We start from the raw sequence: 16516 nt of genomic DNA, 5'->3' as shown, positions 1-16516 counted from the left end.
TAGAAATACATAGACTTCTTCCTTACCATCACCGATATTTGTGACATCTTGAACAACACAGTCATTGACAACCAAAGGAGGGAGACTTTCTGTTTCTTCAGAGTCCAAGCTTTTCAGTAGATTAGTAGTTACATCTATGATTACACCCGCCACTATATCTGATAAATTTTTGGTGGATAGCAGAGCATAGGCATTGAGTAATAAATCAAACTCCGGCTGCCCAGGCTTTTGTTTAGCAAGTAAGGGAAAAAACCTTTAGAAAAAGAAAAAAAAAAAAAAAAAACTTATAACATTCACATAATTCCCATTATTAATACACATAAGGGCAGATTTTAGTTGGAACTTAACTTAATTCTTATTTGCAACAATGGAGGATATATTTTTTTACTAGAGTTATTAAACTTCATGGTCATTATGTATTGTATAAGCTGGTGTGCCTATTCTTTAAAACAACTTGAAAATAACACTTAGGCCTCATTTCCCCACCCATTCAGTGCACAGTTAATATACAGTATATGGACAGTATGCAGCAGAACAGATTAACAGAGCTCCTGGCATCATGTATTATTATGATGCCGGTAGCTATAATGAAACAGCCACGCAGCTGTGCCAGTACAGTAAAGCAAAGATTTAAGCAAAGATTCGCTCCATGGCACACCGTCCGTATATACAGACTGTGCACAGAACATAGGAATAAGGCCTTATGGCTCATTTTCTGAAGACACATTCCCTTACAAAGTTGTTCCAGGACAACAGTGGTGACACATCACTATGACACCACCATCTGATTAGTGTGGAGGTACAACCCCAGCATATGAACAGTAAAGTGCTGTATCAGTTTGTCTCTACTCAGCTGTACATGGATTACAGCGATCTAACCCTTACGAATCAGGCCTTGGTAGTCTATCCACTTGAAAAGCCGCTGACATTTATCCAAAAATTTTCCCTTTAACGCAAAAAATTTGGTAGAGAAAACAGATTTCACCAATATATTACACCTATTTCTTGGTGCAACTGTATTACCTGGAAGACTGGCTCCAAATGTGAATTAGCCTCAGAGCAAAAGAAGGATAATGCTGACTTTCCAAAGCAAGCCTGCAAATCTGGAATATAAAATACCAGAATTTACATCATTCTTAAACACATACATCAATTCTCAATTAACTTATGCTATTAAAGTTATATTTACCTGAGGCCAAATCACAGCATAAAACACAGCATCAATCTCCTCTGCCGAGAATGGGTAGGTTTCAAAATCAGTAAAAAATTCTACTATGCGTTTCATTCCCAGGCGCCTCAGATTTTTAAGCGGATTAATACACCTAAGTTGTATCTAAGAAAGAAAAATAACTACATGAATCTGGAACCACATTTTTATTAACAATTTTATTACACTAGAAAACAATAAGTATTTTTAGTCTAGTCAAGAAAAAAAAAACACCCAATGAATGAGAAGAGGCTGCTTCCAGCACACTATGGGGGAGGATTATGAAACTGGTGTAAAGTAAACCTAGCTCAGTTGTCCCTACCAACCAATCAGATTCCACCTTTTATTCCTCACAGATTCTTTGAAAAATGAAAAGTGGAATCTGATTGGTTGCTAGGGGCAACTAAGCCAATTCTACTTTATACCAGTTTGATAAATCTCCCCCTATGTCTTATTGTCTAGCCTGAACAATAGCAGGGATCACTCATCCATGTAGATGTATGACCACCAGCTGATTAGAGGGGCTGAGAGCAGATGACTCTCTAGGGTTATTTCAGATTACCATTATCGAGCCATATTAAAGTACAATATAGTCATATAAGCTCTTCTCAGTAGAATTGTACACGGCCTCTTTGTCTTGTCAGTAATTCAGTAAGATCAGAAGCAACATAAGACAATAATACTTTTACTTAAAAAGTAGTAAGTAGATGCTTGGAACAAACTTCCAGCAGATGTGGTAGGTAAATCTATTATAACCTAAGATTGCTATAACCAATATACTAAGATAATAAGAAAGGAAATACTAAAAGGGCAGACTAAAAAGACTAGGGGGGAGATTTATCAAAGGGTGTAAAATTTAGACTGGGGCATAGCAACCAATTACAGCTCAGCTTCCAGCTCTGGTGAAAGGAATGCTGAGCTGTGATTGGTTGCTGTGGCCAGTTTGCAGCAGTCTAAATTTTACACCCTTTGATAAATCTCCCCCCAGGTTTTTTCTGTCGACAATCTTCTATGTTTCTACGTTTGTGCTCTCCCCTTATCTCTTTTCTTCACAATTTCATAATGACCTCTGCTTTGTTTCCATTGTCGATGAGGCTGCTGTAAAGTATACCTCTAAATGCTGTGCATAAAAGTTCAGGCAATATAATCGCCCCTATTGTAATGTGCAAACAATGAAATAAAATAAAAAATAAACATGTTTTAGTATCTGGCTCTAATTAGATAAAAAAATACATAGGTAATACCTTCACATTTAACTCCTGACAGCTTCTGATGACCAGAAGATCTGGAAGTCAGGGCGGGAGGGGAATGAGCATGGGTCCTGTTATTTACAAGGAGGCAGTACAGACAGTTTTACATTCCCATCATTGCTATACAAGTCTGATAAGCTCTCACTTTGGTTTAGCAGATTGAGTCTGAAGTAGCTGACGGCCTAGAGTACTATACCCCTTTTAGAAAACCCCCTTAAAACTTAACTTTTATTCTTATAGATTAAAGGTAAATATTGGATGAAGATAGTTACAACCATATCACACCCACAGTGGTCTGTTAATACAGGAAAGAGAATGAACTGTTATTGGGGAAATGTTTCCTCCTATAAGTCTCTTTAACCCCTTAAGGACAGAGCCTGAAATGGCCTTAAGGACCGGAGCAAATTTTATGAATTTGACCAGTGTCACTTTATTCATTAATAACTTCGGGATGCTTTTACCTATCCGGCTGATTCTGAGATTGTTTTCTCGTGACATATTGTACTTCACATTTCTTGTAAATTGGAGTCGATACTTATAACGAATCTTTATGAAAAAACCCAAAATAGCGTGAAAAATTGTGAAAAAATGCATTTTTCCAACTTTAAAACTTTTCTGCTTATACAGAAAATGGTTATACCACATAAATTATATATTAAATAGCATTAGCAACATGTCTACTTTATGTTGGCGGCATTTATTAAACTATATTTCATTTTTTTTAGACAATAGGAAGCTTAAAACATTAGCAGCAAATTTCCAAATTTTCAGTAAAATTTCAAAATCAGATATTTTTAGGGAACTGTTCAGGTTTAAAGTGTATTTGAGGGGACTGTGTGTTAGAAAGCCTCACGAAGCACCCCATTTCAGAAACTGCACCCCCTAAACTCTGCAAAAGCACATCCAGAAAGTTTTTTAACCCTTTAGGGGAGTCACAGAAATAAAAGCTAAGTGTGTAAGAAATTTGAAAATTTTAATTTTCTGTGCAGAGATTTTATTGTAATCCAATATTTTTCATAATTATAAACCTATTACCAGAGAAATGCACCCCAATATTGATTGCCCCATTTCTGCAGTTTATAGAAATACCCCATATGTGGCCCTATTGCGCTATTTGACGCAACCACAAGCCTCAGATATAAGGGAGCGCCTAGTGAATTTCAATGGCTCCGTTATTTTTGGTCATTTTTGACTGTACCACTTCAGGTTGGCAGAGGCTCTGGGGTGCCAAAACCTAAAAAACACCCCTAAAGGGACACCATTTAGAAAACTACACCCCTCAAGGAATGTAACAAGGGGTGCGGTGAGCATCTGGACCCCACAGGTGCTTCACAGATTTTCCAAACAATATGGCTTGAAAAAAGACTAAAGTATTTTTTACACTAAAATGTTGTTCTAGCCTTCAATTTTTCATTTTCACAAAGGGATAAAAGGAAAAAAAAAAACACAAAACATGTAGCACAGTTTCTCCCGAGTACGGAAATACCCCACATGTGGACATAAAGTGCCAAGCGGGCGCAGGACGAGCCTCCAAAGGGAAGGAGCGCCAATTGGCTTTTGGAAGCTGGATTTCACTGGAATGGATTTCAAGGGCCATGTCGCATTTACAGAGCCCTCGTGCTGCCAAGACACTGGAAACCCCCCACAAGTGACCCCATTCTGGAAACTACACCCCTCAAGGAATCTAACAAGGGGTGCAGTGAGCATATGGACCCCACTGGTGACGGGCACAAATGTGGAAAAATGTGACGTGAAAGTGAAAATTTTCATTTTTTCACTTTCATGGCACAAATGTGCCCGTCATCCAGGGGTCCATATCCTCACTGCACCCCTTGTTAGATTCCTTGAGGGGTGTAGTTTCCAGAATGGGGTCACTTGTGGGGGGTTTACAGTGTTTTGGCAGCACAAGGGCTCTGTAAATGCGACATGGCGTTCATCATCCATTCTAGCCAAATCCAACCTCTAAAATCCAAATGGCGCTCCTTCCCTTCGGAGGCTTGCCCTGCACCCACATGGCGCTTTATGTCCACATGTGGGGTATTTACGGACTCGGGGGAAATTGCTCTACACATTTTGTGTGTTTTTTTCTCTTTTAACCCCTTGTGAAAATGATAAATTCAAGGCTAGACCAACATTATAGTGTAAAAAATTTAATATTTCATTTTCACGCCACATTGTTCCACATTTGTGCCCGTCACCAGTGGGGTCCATATGCTGACTACACCCCTTGTTACATTCCTTGAGGGGTGTAGTTTCCATAATAGGGTCACTTGTGGGGGGTTTAACTGTCTTGGCAACACAGGGGCCTTTTGAATGCAACATGGCCCCTCGAAATCCATTCCATCCAAATCCAGCCTTCAAAAACCAAATGGCGCACCTTCCCTTTGGAGGCTTACCCTGCACCCGCATGGCGCTTTATGTCCACATGTGGGGTATTTCCGTACTCAGGGGAAATTGCTCTACACATTGTGTTTTTTTTTATCTTTTAACCCCTTGTGAAAATGAAAAAATCAAGACAAGATCAATGATTTAGAGTAAAAATTTTAAAAAAATTACACTAAATGTTGGTCTAGCCTTGATTTTTTTCCATTTCCACAAGGGGTTAAAAAAGAAAATGAACACAAAACGTGTAGGGTAGTTTCCCCTGAGTACGAAAATACCCCACATGTGGACATAATTTGCCATATGGGCACAGGGCAAGTCACCAAAAGGACAGAGCGCCATTTAGAGGCTGGAATGGGGGATGGAGGCCATGTCGCAATTACAAAGCTCCTGTGCTGCCAGAACAGTAGAAACCCCCGACAAGTGACCCCATTCTGGAAACTACACCCCATAAGGAATCTAACAAGGGGTGCAGTGAGCATATGGACCCCACTAGTGATGGGCACATGTGTAGGACATGTGCCGTGAAAATAAAAAATACCATTTTTTTCATTTTCACGTCCCAAATGTGGCCGTCACCAGGGGGCCATATACCCGCTGCCCCACTTGTTAGATTCCTTATGGGGTGTAGTTTCCAGAATGGGGTCACTTGTGGGGGGTTTCTACTGTCCTGGCCGCACAGAGGCTTTGTAATTGCATCATGGCCTCCTCTAATGGGAATGGCGTCCATACCTACTTAGCTGGGAAAAAGGGACAATTCTAATTTATTTGGGGGTATTAGGCCAATTATTAGTTTATAAGGTTGGAAATGACAGGTGTCCATCAAATTCAACCTGTGTTGATCCAGAGGAAGGCAAAAACCCCTCGTGAGGCAGACGACAGTAGCCTCATCACAGGGGAAAAATTCCTTCCTGACTCCATAATGGCGATCAGAATAATCCCTGGATCAACGTGACCCCTGAAATAGGAATAAGGGACAGAATTTAGATAATGTAGAACCCCAATGACGTGTAGTGCGCCTTGGAGCGATCCAGTATGCAGAGGCCGGGGGGATCAGGACAGGTGTCACACTGGTAAATGGTGTCCTTCCTGATCCCCCTGATACGCCACACTCTGTGCTTCTTCTGGGGTCTCCTGTTCTCCAGTGTGGGGGACGTCACCTGGAAAATGTTGTCCTGGTGCGATCCGGGGTCCTTCATATCCAGAAGCGCTGGGTCCGCTCCATGGCTGCTAAATATTAGGGCTCTATTACTACTTCTGATATGTTCGGATCGTGCCGCAAGCTACAGTAGCTCGGGCAGCGAGGGACCGGAAGAGGGGGTGCTGGTATAAAGGTTATCCCCGTACGGGTGGTGGTGACCTTTATCCAGCAGTGGGAAGATCAGTTCCCGGACGATCTTCCCACTAACTCCGAGGATGGGGGGGGGGCATCTGGCGGCTGGATTCGAGTGTCCCTTCCTTCATACACTCTAAGGGTACGTGCACACTGCGGAATCGCGAAGGATAACCCTTTGTGCATTCCGCAGTTGGCACCCGCCGGCGGACTGATGCAGGCGCACGTCTCCGTCCGTGTCGTAGACTCCATTCTATGCACGGGCGGATTCCGCTCTGCGTCCAACGTGTTGATGGAATGACGGATAATGGAATCCGCCCATGCATAGGATAGAGTCTATGACACAGGCGGAGACGCGCCCCTGCATCAGTCCGCCGGCGGGTGCCAGCTGCGGAATGCACGAAGGGTTATCCTTCGCCATTCCGCAGTGTGCACGTACCCTAAATCTGTAAGTGTACCCTGAGGTACTCTCACAGAGTTTGTAGAATTTCACGCCATACCGTCATCTCTTATTGGGACGGTACTGGCGGAAAAGACGTGTCTGGGGGGCAGCGTACGCTACGCTACTCCCAGACACGTCACTGGATGATGAGGAGGATGAGGATGAATGGAGGAACAAAGGACCCCCCCATTCATCCTCACTGGCTGTTTCGGTGTCGGAGGCAATAATAACGTAAGCGTCCGATACCGAAAACACCCTGGGGGCCATCTTTATATGGGGATTGGTATATGGGGTATGTAGTGGTGTAGTGTAAAACTTTATTCAATGTAGTGTGGTGTAATGTAGTGTTTTTTTACGTGTTTTTTACAGTAAGTATACAAAAAAAACCTACGCCAAAAATGGTGTTGCTGATGAATGCCGCACTTATGTTCGGCACTTATAAGCAGACCGTGGCAGTAGGATATAAAAAAAAAACACCCTACGCCAAAAAGGAGGAGTTGCTGATTAGCAGCGCACTTTCGTGCGATGCTGATCAACACTCAGCGGCGATAGGGTGCGGAAAATAGAAAAAAAAAAAATTGGGAAAAATTTTTTTTTTTTTACTACATTCTGAACATCCCTGTAGTGGCTGATACGTGTATTACACTTATCAGCCGCTAGGGGGCAGCAGAGCGCAAGATCCGAAAATAGACGACGCTGGAGCCGGAAAAATACGAAAATAGACGACGCTGGAGCCGGAAAGAGACGATCGGGACTCACGGAAGAAGCCGAAGTCCCAACAAGAGGAAGTGGACGCCGGGAACCCGGAAGACGCCGATCAGGACCCCGGGACAGGTGAGTAATGTACAAATACCTGCTCCGGACCCCTCAGCTACCTAGCTGAGGGGTCCGGAGCAGGTATTTATTACTTGTGGGGACTTTGATCGCCGTGAACGGCCGGCCGGCTGGCCGGCCGTTCACGGCGATCGGGACGGTGGTACCGTGACCACCATTACTTTTTACAGTAATGGCGGTCGGTGCCGTCCTCGGACAGCACCGACCGCCATTTTTTTCCGGGTCATCGGGCCACCGATGGCCCGGAAAGGTTCCGATCGCCGCTATGGGCTTATCAGCCAATAGCGGCGATCGTCGGCATGGGGGGGGTTAACAACCCTCCATGCCGACAGGGAGAGATGGCCTGCTATGTATTATAGCAGGCTATCTCCCCCGATCGGGACCCGGCCGGCCGCGGCGCCCGTTTAAAGGGATGACGTACCGGCACGTCATGGGTCCTTAAGTGACAGTGATCCATGACGTGCCGGTACGTCATGGGTCCTTAAGAGGTTAAAGAGTCACTGTCGTATTTTTTTTTTTTTGCAGAAATCAATAGTCCAGGCGATTTTAAGAAACTTTGTAATTGGGTTTATTAGCCAAATCTGCCATTATCTGCATGTAAAAAGCCTTTTCCCAGGTCCCCGCTTCCTTCCTCTTTTTCATCCACTCTGAAAAATCTGAAAATTGTGACTTGTTGCAGGAGACGTACCCTGTCTGCTCTAGGGAGAGGGGAGGGGGGAGGAGGAAGGAGGGAGTTAGCCGGCAGCAGAAAGCAGATAACAGAGGATTACAGGCACGGAGCTGGGTGACAGCTGTAATCTGAGCTCAGACAGGTCACTGGTGACTGTCCAAGAAGATAACGGGTGAGATATTTGTAGATTAACTCTTTGTTGTCCTGTTTTGGTCTTTTGTTTAGCTCTCTCCATAGGAGAACAATGAAGACAGGGGGGAGAGCTTCAAACAGCTTTTTCATAATAAAAATGCATTTTTCGGATAATAAACCCAATTACAAAGTTTCTTAAAATCGCCTGGACTATTGATTTCTGCAAAAAAAAAAATTCACGACAGTGACACTTTAATAATATATGACGTTGCCTCAGGAGAGCAGAGGGGGCTATATGATTACATTTTAAAGTGCATGGGACTTAGTGTGTGATGTTAAACACAGTACTGCAGACTGCAGCTTAGTATATATTATTAAAGAGACTCATAGGAGGAAATATATCCTCGATAACAGTTCATACTCTTTCCTGTATTGACAGACCACTCTGGCTTTTAACAGCTTCATCCATCTTCATCCTATATTTGCATTTAATTTATAAGAATAAAAGTTAAGGGGGGGGGGGTCTAAAAGGACTGCTGTATCCAAGGCTGCGTGCTTGAGGGTAGAGTGTGATTTACTAGTTGTGGAACCCCGGCCCCACCTGTGAGAGGGGAGTGTGTCAGTCAGATAAGTAGCTGACCTCTCAGAACCTATAACCGCTCAGCTGCACCTCTGTAAATAAGTTCCTATTCATAGGTCATAAACGCAAAGACAAAAAATAATTCAGTATCTGAACTCTCGGGGTCAGTAAAAGACCTGCCCTAAAACCAGTGGAAATTTAACCAAATAGTCTTTTTCCTGATTTAGCTATAGTGCGTTCCATAATCATTACCCAGATTTGCGCCTGTGGTATTTAACTTATTGAACTTTTAACACCTTGCCATCTAATGAAGCGATAAATGAACTCGGCAAATGGCTGCCTGGCATATGAGGCACATATCTGCGAGTTACTGAATCTGAAAACCTGCTGTAAAAACAAAGTTATACAATTCTGAGCATGGACATTACATGTTGATCAATGTAAGGAGGTTTATTATAGTGTCTACAAAGTTCTGTGAACAAGTAACATGTCGTTTTATGAGAACGGATTACTTGGGAAAACAAAACAAGGTAAAGTGAATTCTACAAAAAAAGTATTGGAGTTCTTGTTACAGAGGTTGAATGCCAGAGATAAATTGAACTAAGGTTGGTTTCACAAATTGCGTCTAAAAAAAAAAAAAGGTGGCTGACAGCTATCTGTGTACCAAAGCTCGTACAAGTAAGACTGTGAATCATTGAGTAAGACTGACTACTAGACTCCTAAGCTCAGAATTTACTCAGTTTCTATATTTTCATAACATGGCACTAGCACAACTGGCACATCAGACTGCGCATTCAATGAAACAGGTTCCCTTACATTGCATTTCTTTCATTACGTTATAATGAATGTTATTAAAGAAAACGTAAAAAATAAATATACAGTGGTACCTCCGTTCTCGAACTTAATTGGTTCCAGAAGGCAGTTTGAGAACCAAGCAGTTTGAGAACCGAGCAGTGTCTTCCCATAGAAAATAATGTAAATGTGATTAATTGGTTCCAGCAGCCACCAATAATTACCTGCAATACTCATTTATTACACTGATAAGTGCTCAGTATAATCACTACAGTACAGTACAGAACAGCACTATACTGTACAGGACATTAAACATAAGAAATGTTCATCAGAACCAGCAATTATAGTACAGTAGTCACCAACTTCTCACCCATCCTTTACTGTATAGCTTCCCCCCCCCATCCAAGCACTGTAATGTATGGGAGATGGTGGTACACTGCCTTTACTACTACTGCACTGTATATGCACTCCAGCAGTCTTATACAGCACTGTACTGTATGTGAAGCCTCACCACTGCTTAACTTGCCAGGTACAACCCACCATCCACGCTCGCAAAAACGTTTGAAAAACGTTCGAAAACCGAGCGAAGTTCGAATTCCAAACACTTCTTCTGGGTAAATTTTCGTTCGAATACCAAGCATTTCGAGCTCCAAAGCGTTCGAAAACCGAGGTATTACTGTATATGTGTTTTTACTGACTGGCAGCAATAATAGTCCCCAACACAACACAGTCCTCTTTTTGCCACCAGTGGCAGTGTCAGGACTGCAGGGCTCCAGGGCTGCAGGGCTCAATCCTGAGCCTCCCCCAATATCTATTCTTATCCATATTAGCATTAAAACAGAAATAAGGCTTGGGGCAGCAGCCTGTGTCAGTAGCACTGCAGCCACAAAACAGTGAAGCAGAGCAAGCGAGGTTAGCTATCAATCATTGCTCACTCTGCTTCACCATACCTCGGCTGCAGCGCTACTGACAGACAGTTTCCCCAATTGTAATGTCTATTCCAATGTTACAATAGATATTAAGGGAAGTTCATTGCTAATGCTGTATGCAGCAGCATTAGAGGTATCTAACTATGCTGGGACCAGGGCTTCTGTAGCCCTGTAGTTCCCGACATAGCGACTGGTGCTAGCAGGTGAGCCGTGTAACTCTTTACTGCTGCCACATAAAACACACACAAACAAAATTACATTTTCTTTAAATGTTATATAAACTAATGAAAGAAACATAGAAAACATAGATAATTTCCCCCAATAGTGTCCTAGACTAGGGCCACACTACATTATGCATCTGTTTCCCCCTATCATTTTAAAATGTTTAATTTAAACATACAGAAAAACTTAGTCTATCACATCTTTGTGTATGTTAAAAAAAAAAATTACCTTTTTTTCCCATCTAAATGTACAGCGAAAATGCAGTGTGGCCCTAGCCTTAAATAGGACTCTTCAGTGCACCACATTTAAGAAACTCAGTCCTATGTTAATGTGGCAGTTTGGGGCCAGCTGCTCTAGCTACCACTGCAGCCACTGCAGATAGGCAGCCTTAGTATTCAATAGAGGTGCTGCTAGAAGAGCAGGTGGGCGGCCATCTCGGTGCACAAAGTAGTAAAGGACTGCCCCCGATGCACCAAATAGTCTCACTAATATTATTAAAATGCTTTTTTCTTTTTCAACTGAAATTATTAAAAGGCACTATGTACTATCAGCAGATTAGGATGCCCTAACCTACTGATAAGATTCCCTTTAAGAAATTGCCTTATTTATGAATTACTACTGTGTTATAGTCTAAAATATAATCTCTACACCAGGCGCCGCACAGTAACCGGATACAAACTGCATGAGCCCAGACACAGAGCAATAATAGAAATTATTGCATTCCTGTAAAGAGAATATGTAACCCAACCTAACCTTAGTGAAATTATATGACTGTAGTACTACAACCCCAGGATTATCAACACAAAACATTTTACAATAACCTTACCTTTTCCTTCTGTTCAAGAATATGAGAGATAGTGGCTGTCATGCAAAGTAAAATCTGGAGCATCTCAGGTAAGTATGGGCTGATCAGATGACCTAAATTTTTAAGAACTGACTCCAAACTATTGAATAGGCTGTGCTGTCGTCCAAGAGGTATAACATTAGAGAGGTCCACCTGTTCTACAGACTGCTGCACCAGAGCTAGACAGCTTCCTGCAAAGTAAAAACTCAACATCAGCAAAAGAATGTTACATACTATTCTGGCATAAAAAGCACTGCCATTTTAAGACAACATAGGGGATTTATCAACCCCCTATGGCTGCAGTTTAGTGCAGAAAAGTCACAATTTTTGCGCTCCTACCTTTCATTTTTTCAAGAATCTGTGTGGAATGAAAAGTGGAATCTGATTGGCTGCCAGGGGCAACTAAGACAATTCTACTTTACACTGGTTTGATAAATATCCCCCTTAGTGTTGATCTGTCTAGGCTTACAGAGGCGATGATTGTGCCCCCTTTCCCCCAATCCTTATGATGTCCATTTGCCGTAGAGGCCCCCAAAAGCCTCTCATTCATTTGAATGGTACAGGTCCAGTCCTTTGTATCCTATGGTCCCATAGGGTCTTGCTGTAAAGTAAATCTCTAAATGCTGTTAAAATAGCTCATGCAAGATGGTGGCGCCCATTGTGATAATGTATAAAAAGAATTAATAAATGAAAGAATGTCATACCTTCCTTCAGATGTCTCACTGGTTCATAAAGAAGATCTAAGAACATCCTTATTTCTTCAGACTGGGAACCAGCTAAGAAACGGAGAACAATTGACATTCGTGTGCCAGCAGCTGACTTGCCCTGTGTTTTGCTCCCTGTTTTGCTTCTCATACGTCCATATAATATTCTATGCAGAAGAGAAAAAGTAAAGATAATGGTGTCATGTGTCAAATCAAATGTACAGTTAAGGGAGGAAAAACAACAAATTATTCTAAATAACCTACAGTAACTAAATTGTAGAAGAAATGAGTTTACTCAGTAGTGACCAAATAGAACATGTTGAGATTTATGTTGTTGAGTATTCAAAGGGGTTAATCAGCATTAGAAAAACATGACCATTTTCTTCCAGAGACAACACCACTCTTGTCTCCAGTTTGAGTGGGTTTTCGAAACCCAGTTTCATTGAAGGGTTTCATTGCAAACCACTGAGCTGGAGAAAAGACTCATGTTGTCTCTGGAAAAAAAGAGGCCATGCTTTTCTAACACTGGATAACCACTTTAAGGCCTTTGACACTAATAAACAAAGACGGCACATGTATGGTGTGGGTTCAGAACACTTCACAGTGGAAGCTAGCTGTAATATACAGCAAGGCTCCTGCTGCAATGGCCAGGATCCAAGCTAGCTTTTCTCTCAAGCATTTAATACTAAATCTACTAACGTTTGGTGGTTTTTACTGACGAGGCAATATGTAAGTCCACTATACATATTAGTTGGTTCATCATTTTTCCAGCCTAGCCACCTTTATTTGCCAAAGAGTGAATGTAAGTAAAAGTCTTGAGGAGCCCATTTCTCCAGGGGCTTAGTACAGCAAATACTTTACAGTCTTGAAGCCATACAGTGTGGCATAGCGGCTGATGAACAACTAAAATTATTTCCTTCGTTTAAAAAATAAGGCTCAATGCCTATTTGCATTGTTCGCTCTGTTATTCTGCACCTTTATAGGAGCAGAACGGAAACAAAACCACTGGTGTTTTTGTTGCACACCATACACCAATAACGCCTGAAGGACACCATTGATTTTAATGGAGTCCATTGGGTTGCTGGCATCTCAAGAGACAAAATAGGGCAGCATTTTGGATCGAAACTGCAATGTACCCAAGGCCTAATACAGAACAGGCAGGAATGTGGAAACAGGTCATAGGTCTCAGTACTAGTTATTGCATTTGTCAATCTCTACCCAGGACTTACCTCATGAGCACAGGAATAAGGTCTGCTCTATGCATAGGCTTGACTATAGAGCTCTCCTCAGAAATGCTGAAATGGACTATTTCCTCCTTAAATTTTTTATCATCAAGTAATCTTTGTAAATTTTCCCTGTAAGATGTGAAACCAGTATTTCATAAATTATAAAACACAAGCAATTCATTCTAGAATCAAAATACGGTAATATATGAGTTGTTTTCTTCTGTTGTATAAAGTTGTGTAGTATTCTGCACTATTGTGTCCAGCAACAAAAAAAGCCCTCAAAAACACACACACACACACACATATATTTATATATATATATATATATATATATATACACACACAGTGGTACCTTGGTTTAAGAGTAACTTGGTTTAAGAGTGTTTTGGTTTAAGAGCTCACAGTTTTTCAAAATTGTGACTTAGTTTAAGAGCATTGCTTTGGATTAAGAGCTCCCTGTACTGGGTGGGAGGGGTAGTGGAGGAGGGGCATGGTCTGCATAGCGGGGTCTACAGCCCTGTACTCTGACCCAGGAAGTCTCCCTCACCTTCTAAATCATAGAAGATCCACCTCAGGCTGGGGCTTACATCAGGGGACAGGACTGTGGAGGTAATCTCTCCATAGCTGTAACCTCTCTCTCCCTGGACAGAGAGTGCTGCATGTATGTGCCCCCATCTGTCTTGCTCATTCCTTCATGCTCCCTGCAGTCTCTGTCCACCCTTGTGTTTCCCATCCTCTCCATTACTGTACAGTAACTTATAATATCACATATTCTGCTGTTTCTAAATGTTTGGTTCGTCTGTTTTACATGTTATTCAGAATAATAAATCATTATATTTGGGGTGTGGAACCAATTGTCTGCATATCAATGATTTCTTATGGGAAAATTTGCTTTGGTTTAAGAGTGGATTTGGTTTACAAGCACAGTCCCGGAACGAATTATGCTCGTAATCCAGAGCACCACTGTCGTTTTAACTTTTTTTTGCAGAAATCAATAAAACAGATGACTTTAAGAAACTTTGTAATTGGGTTTATTACCCGAAAAATGCATTTTTATCATGAAAAAGCAGTTTAAAGCTCTCCCCCGTCTTCATTGTTCTCTATGGAGAGGGGAGGGGTGGAGGGAGATGAGGCACCAAAACAGGACAACAAAGAGTTACTTTACAGCTACATCACCGGCTATCTCCACTGAAGTCACCACTGACTTCTCTGACCTCTGAATAGTGGCTTTCACACAGCTCCCACTGTGTAATCCTTTGTTCTCTGCTCCCTCCCCCCTCCTTCATAGGTTACACAAGGCTCGACTGATGTAAAAGAGTCGAGATTTCCTGATAATGAGCAGTGAATGAGAGAGAGGAGGGAGGGGGGACCTGGGAAAAGTCTTTTTGAATGCAGATAATGGCATATTTGCCTAATAAACCCAATTACAAAGCTTCTTAAAATCGCCTGTACTATTGACTTCTGCAAAAAAAAAAAATATTACAGTGACACTTTAAGTCAATGGGAAAGACATTCTGCTAAATCCATTTTTAGTTTCAGTTTGACATATAAGCTTTTATCCTTTTCAAGAGTATAAAACATATATGCTAAACATATACACAAAGCCCCTTTAACTCCTTTCATTTAAGATTTCCCAAAGCATAAACAATTAAGAAAAGTTACTTGTAGGGCAGAATATGTGGGTGTCTGTAGCTCAGCACACAATCCAAGGCAACTTTTTGTACGTTCTCATCTTGATGACATAATAACTGGAGACAAAGAAGGTAAAAAATTAAACAAGCACAAAATACCTGACATCTCTGCTTTACATCCTACAGTCCTAACTTTTATGAACTGTTTTTCAAAGAACAGATTCTGCTTTCCGGTGACTGCTGTATCTTCAGACTGCTCTTCTTAAGAATGATTGACAGCCAGAGAAAACATTGAGGTCTGAAGACACAGCGGCAGCTTGAGAGTGGGATGCCGAATCACAGAGCAGCGCAGAATGTATATATGCACTGCTAGTAATCTAGAAACTGACAGCATGGATACATGCATATCTGTGCTGTCAATTTCCATGGCCGTACCATGGCATTTCCATAAAAGTTACAAGAGTAAGTTCAGGCATGTTAGTTGTCACCTGTTAATTGCTACTATCAAACAGATGTTTCTGATAAAGTCAACAGAATGCCAATTTACCATCAATTTCTGGCTTCTGACTTTTGCAACATAGCAGAAAAATGACATAACAAAACATGTGACTACGCCCTAAATACAGCTTTACAACAGAGCTCTGTTTTACCAATACTATCTCCACATTAAAAAGACAGTTTTTCCACAATAGGGCCAAAATAGCACTGAACCTTAGAGAAATTTCCCAACGTGGTTCCTATGAAGTAGTGCAACACAACCAACACACAATGGCAGTGCCTAAAGAATATTAATAATTCTAATGGTGTCTATACAACGGTGTCAGCTTAAAGTGTCACTGTCATTTTGCAAAACTTGACATGTCATAGAGACATGTCAAAAGTGTTGATCGCTCAGACCCATACCGATCGGGAGATAGAGCGGTGATAGGACCACGCTTCCCGACCCTCTGTCATGTAATCAGTCAGGCTTATAATGGAACTCTATGGAGCCCGACTGATTATGCTGACACAGAGCAGGGAGAGGACGCTCTGCAGCGCGGTCCAATTCCCCGCTCGTTCTCCCGATCGGTACAGGTCTGAAGGCTCAGAACCAGGCCGATCAAAACTTTTGACATGTCAAAAGTTTCCCAAAGGACAGCAACACTAAGTAGTACTTCTACAAATGTGCCAGCCTGTGGCTATAAAATCCAATAAACCCAGCTTGAAGGACCTATACTGTGTGCTCCTTTGGAGAGGCCAATCACAGATATGTTTTATTCCCAGGAATTCAGGAGTGTTTTAGTGGTTCCAGCAACACTTGCTGGCATAGGATTGGGCTGTCAGGAGCCATCTGCATAC

General features: G+C 41.9%; 1 protein-coding gene across 1 annotated transcript in view; it reads right to left on the bottom strand.

Moving 5' to 3' along the window:
• The window catches only part of UTP20 (UTP20 small subunit processome component), a 103124-nt gene that overhangs the window by 32500 nt on the left and 54108 nt on the right, over positions 1–16516 (bottom strand). Inside the window, exons 24-30 of the mRNA XM_069973244.1 lie at positions 15210–15295; positions 13551–13676; positions 12322–12488; positions 11600–11808; positions 1190–1333; positions 1024–1103; positions 27–253 (exon numbers count right to left, since the gene is read on the bottom strand). Coding sequence (XP_069829345.1) covers positions 27–253; positions 1024–1103; positions 1190–1333; positions 11600–11808; positions 12322–12488; positions 13551–13676; positions 15210–15295 — 1039 coding nt within the window. The remainder of the gene's footprint in view (positions 1–26; positions 254–1023; positions 1104–1189; positions 1334–11599; positions 11809–12321; positions 12489–13550; positions 13677–15209; positions 15296–16516) is intronic.

Source organism: Dendropsophus ebraccatus, chromosome 1 (genome assembly GCF_027789765.1).
Source record: "Dendropsophus ebraccatus isolate aDenEbr1 chromosome 1, aDenEbr1.pat, whole genome shotgun sequence".
NCBI lineage: Eukaryota > Metazoa > Chordata > Amphibia > Anura > Hylidae > Dendropsophus > Dendropsophus ebraccatus.
Note: the sequence above shows the minus strand (reverse complement) of the source record. Positions and strands in the feature narration are given on the sequence as shown.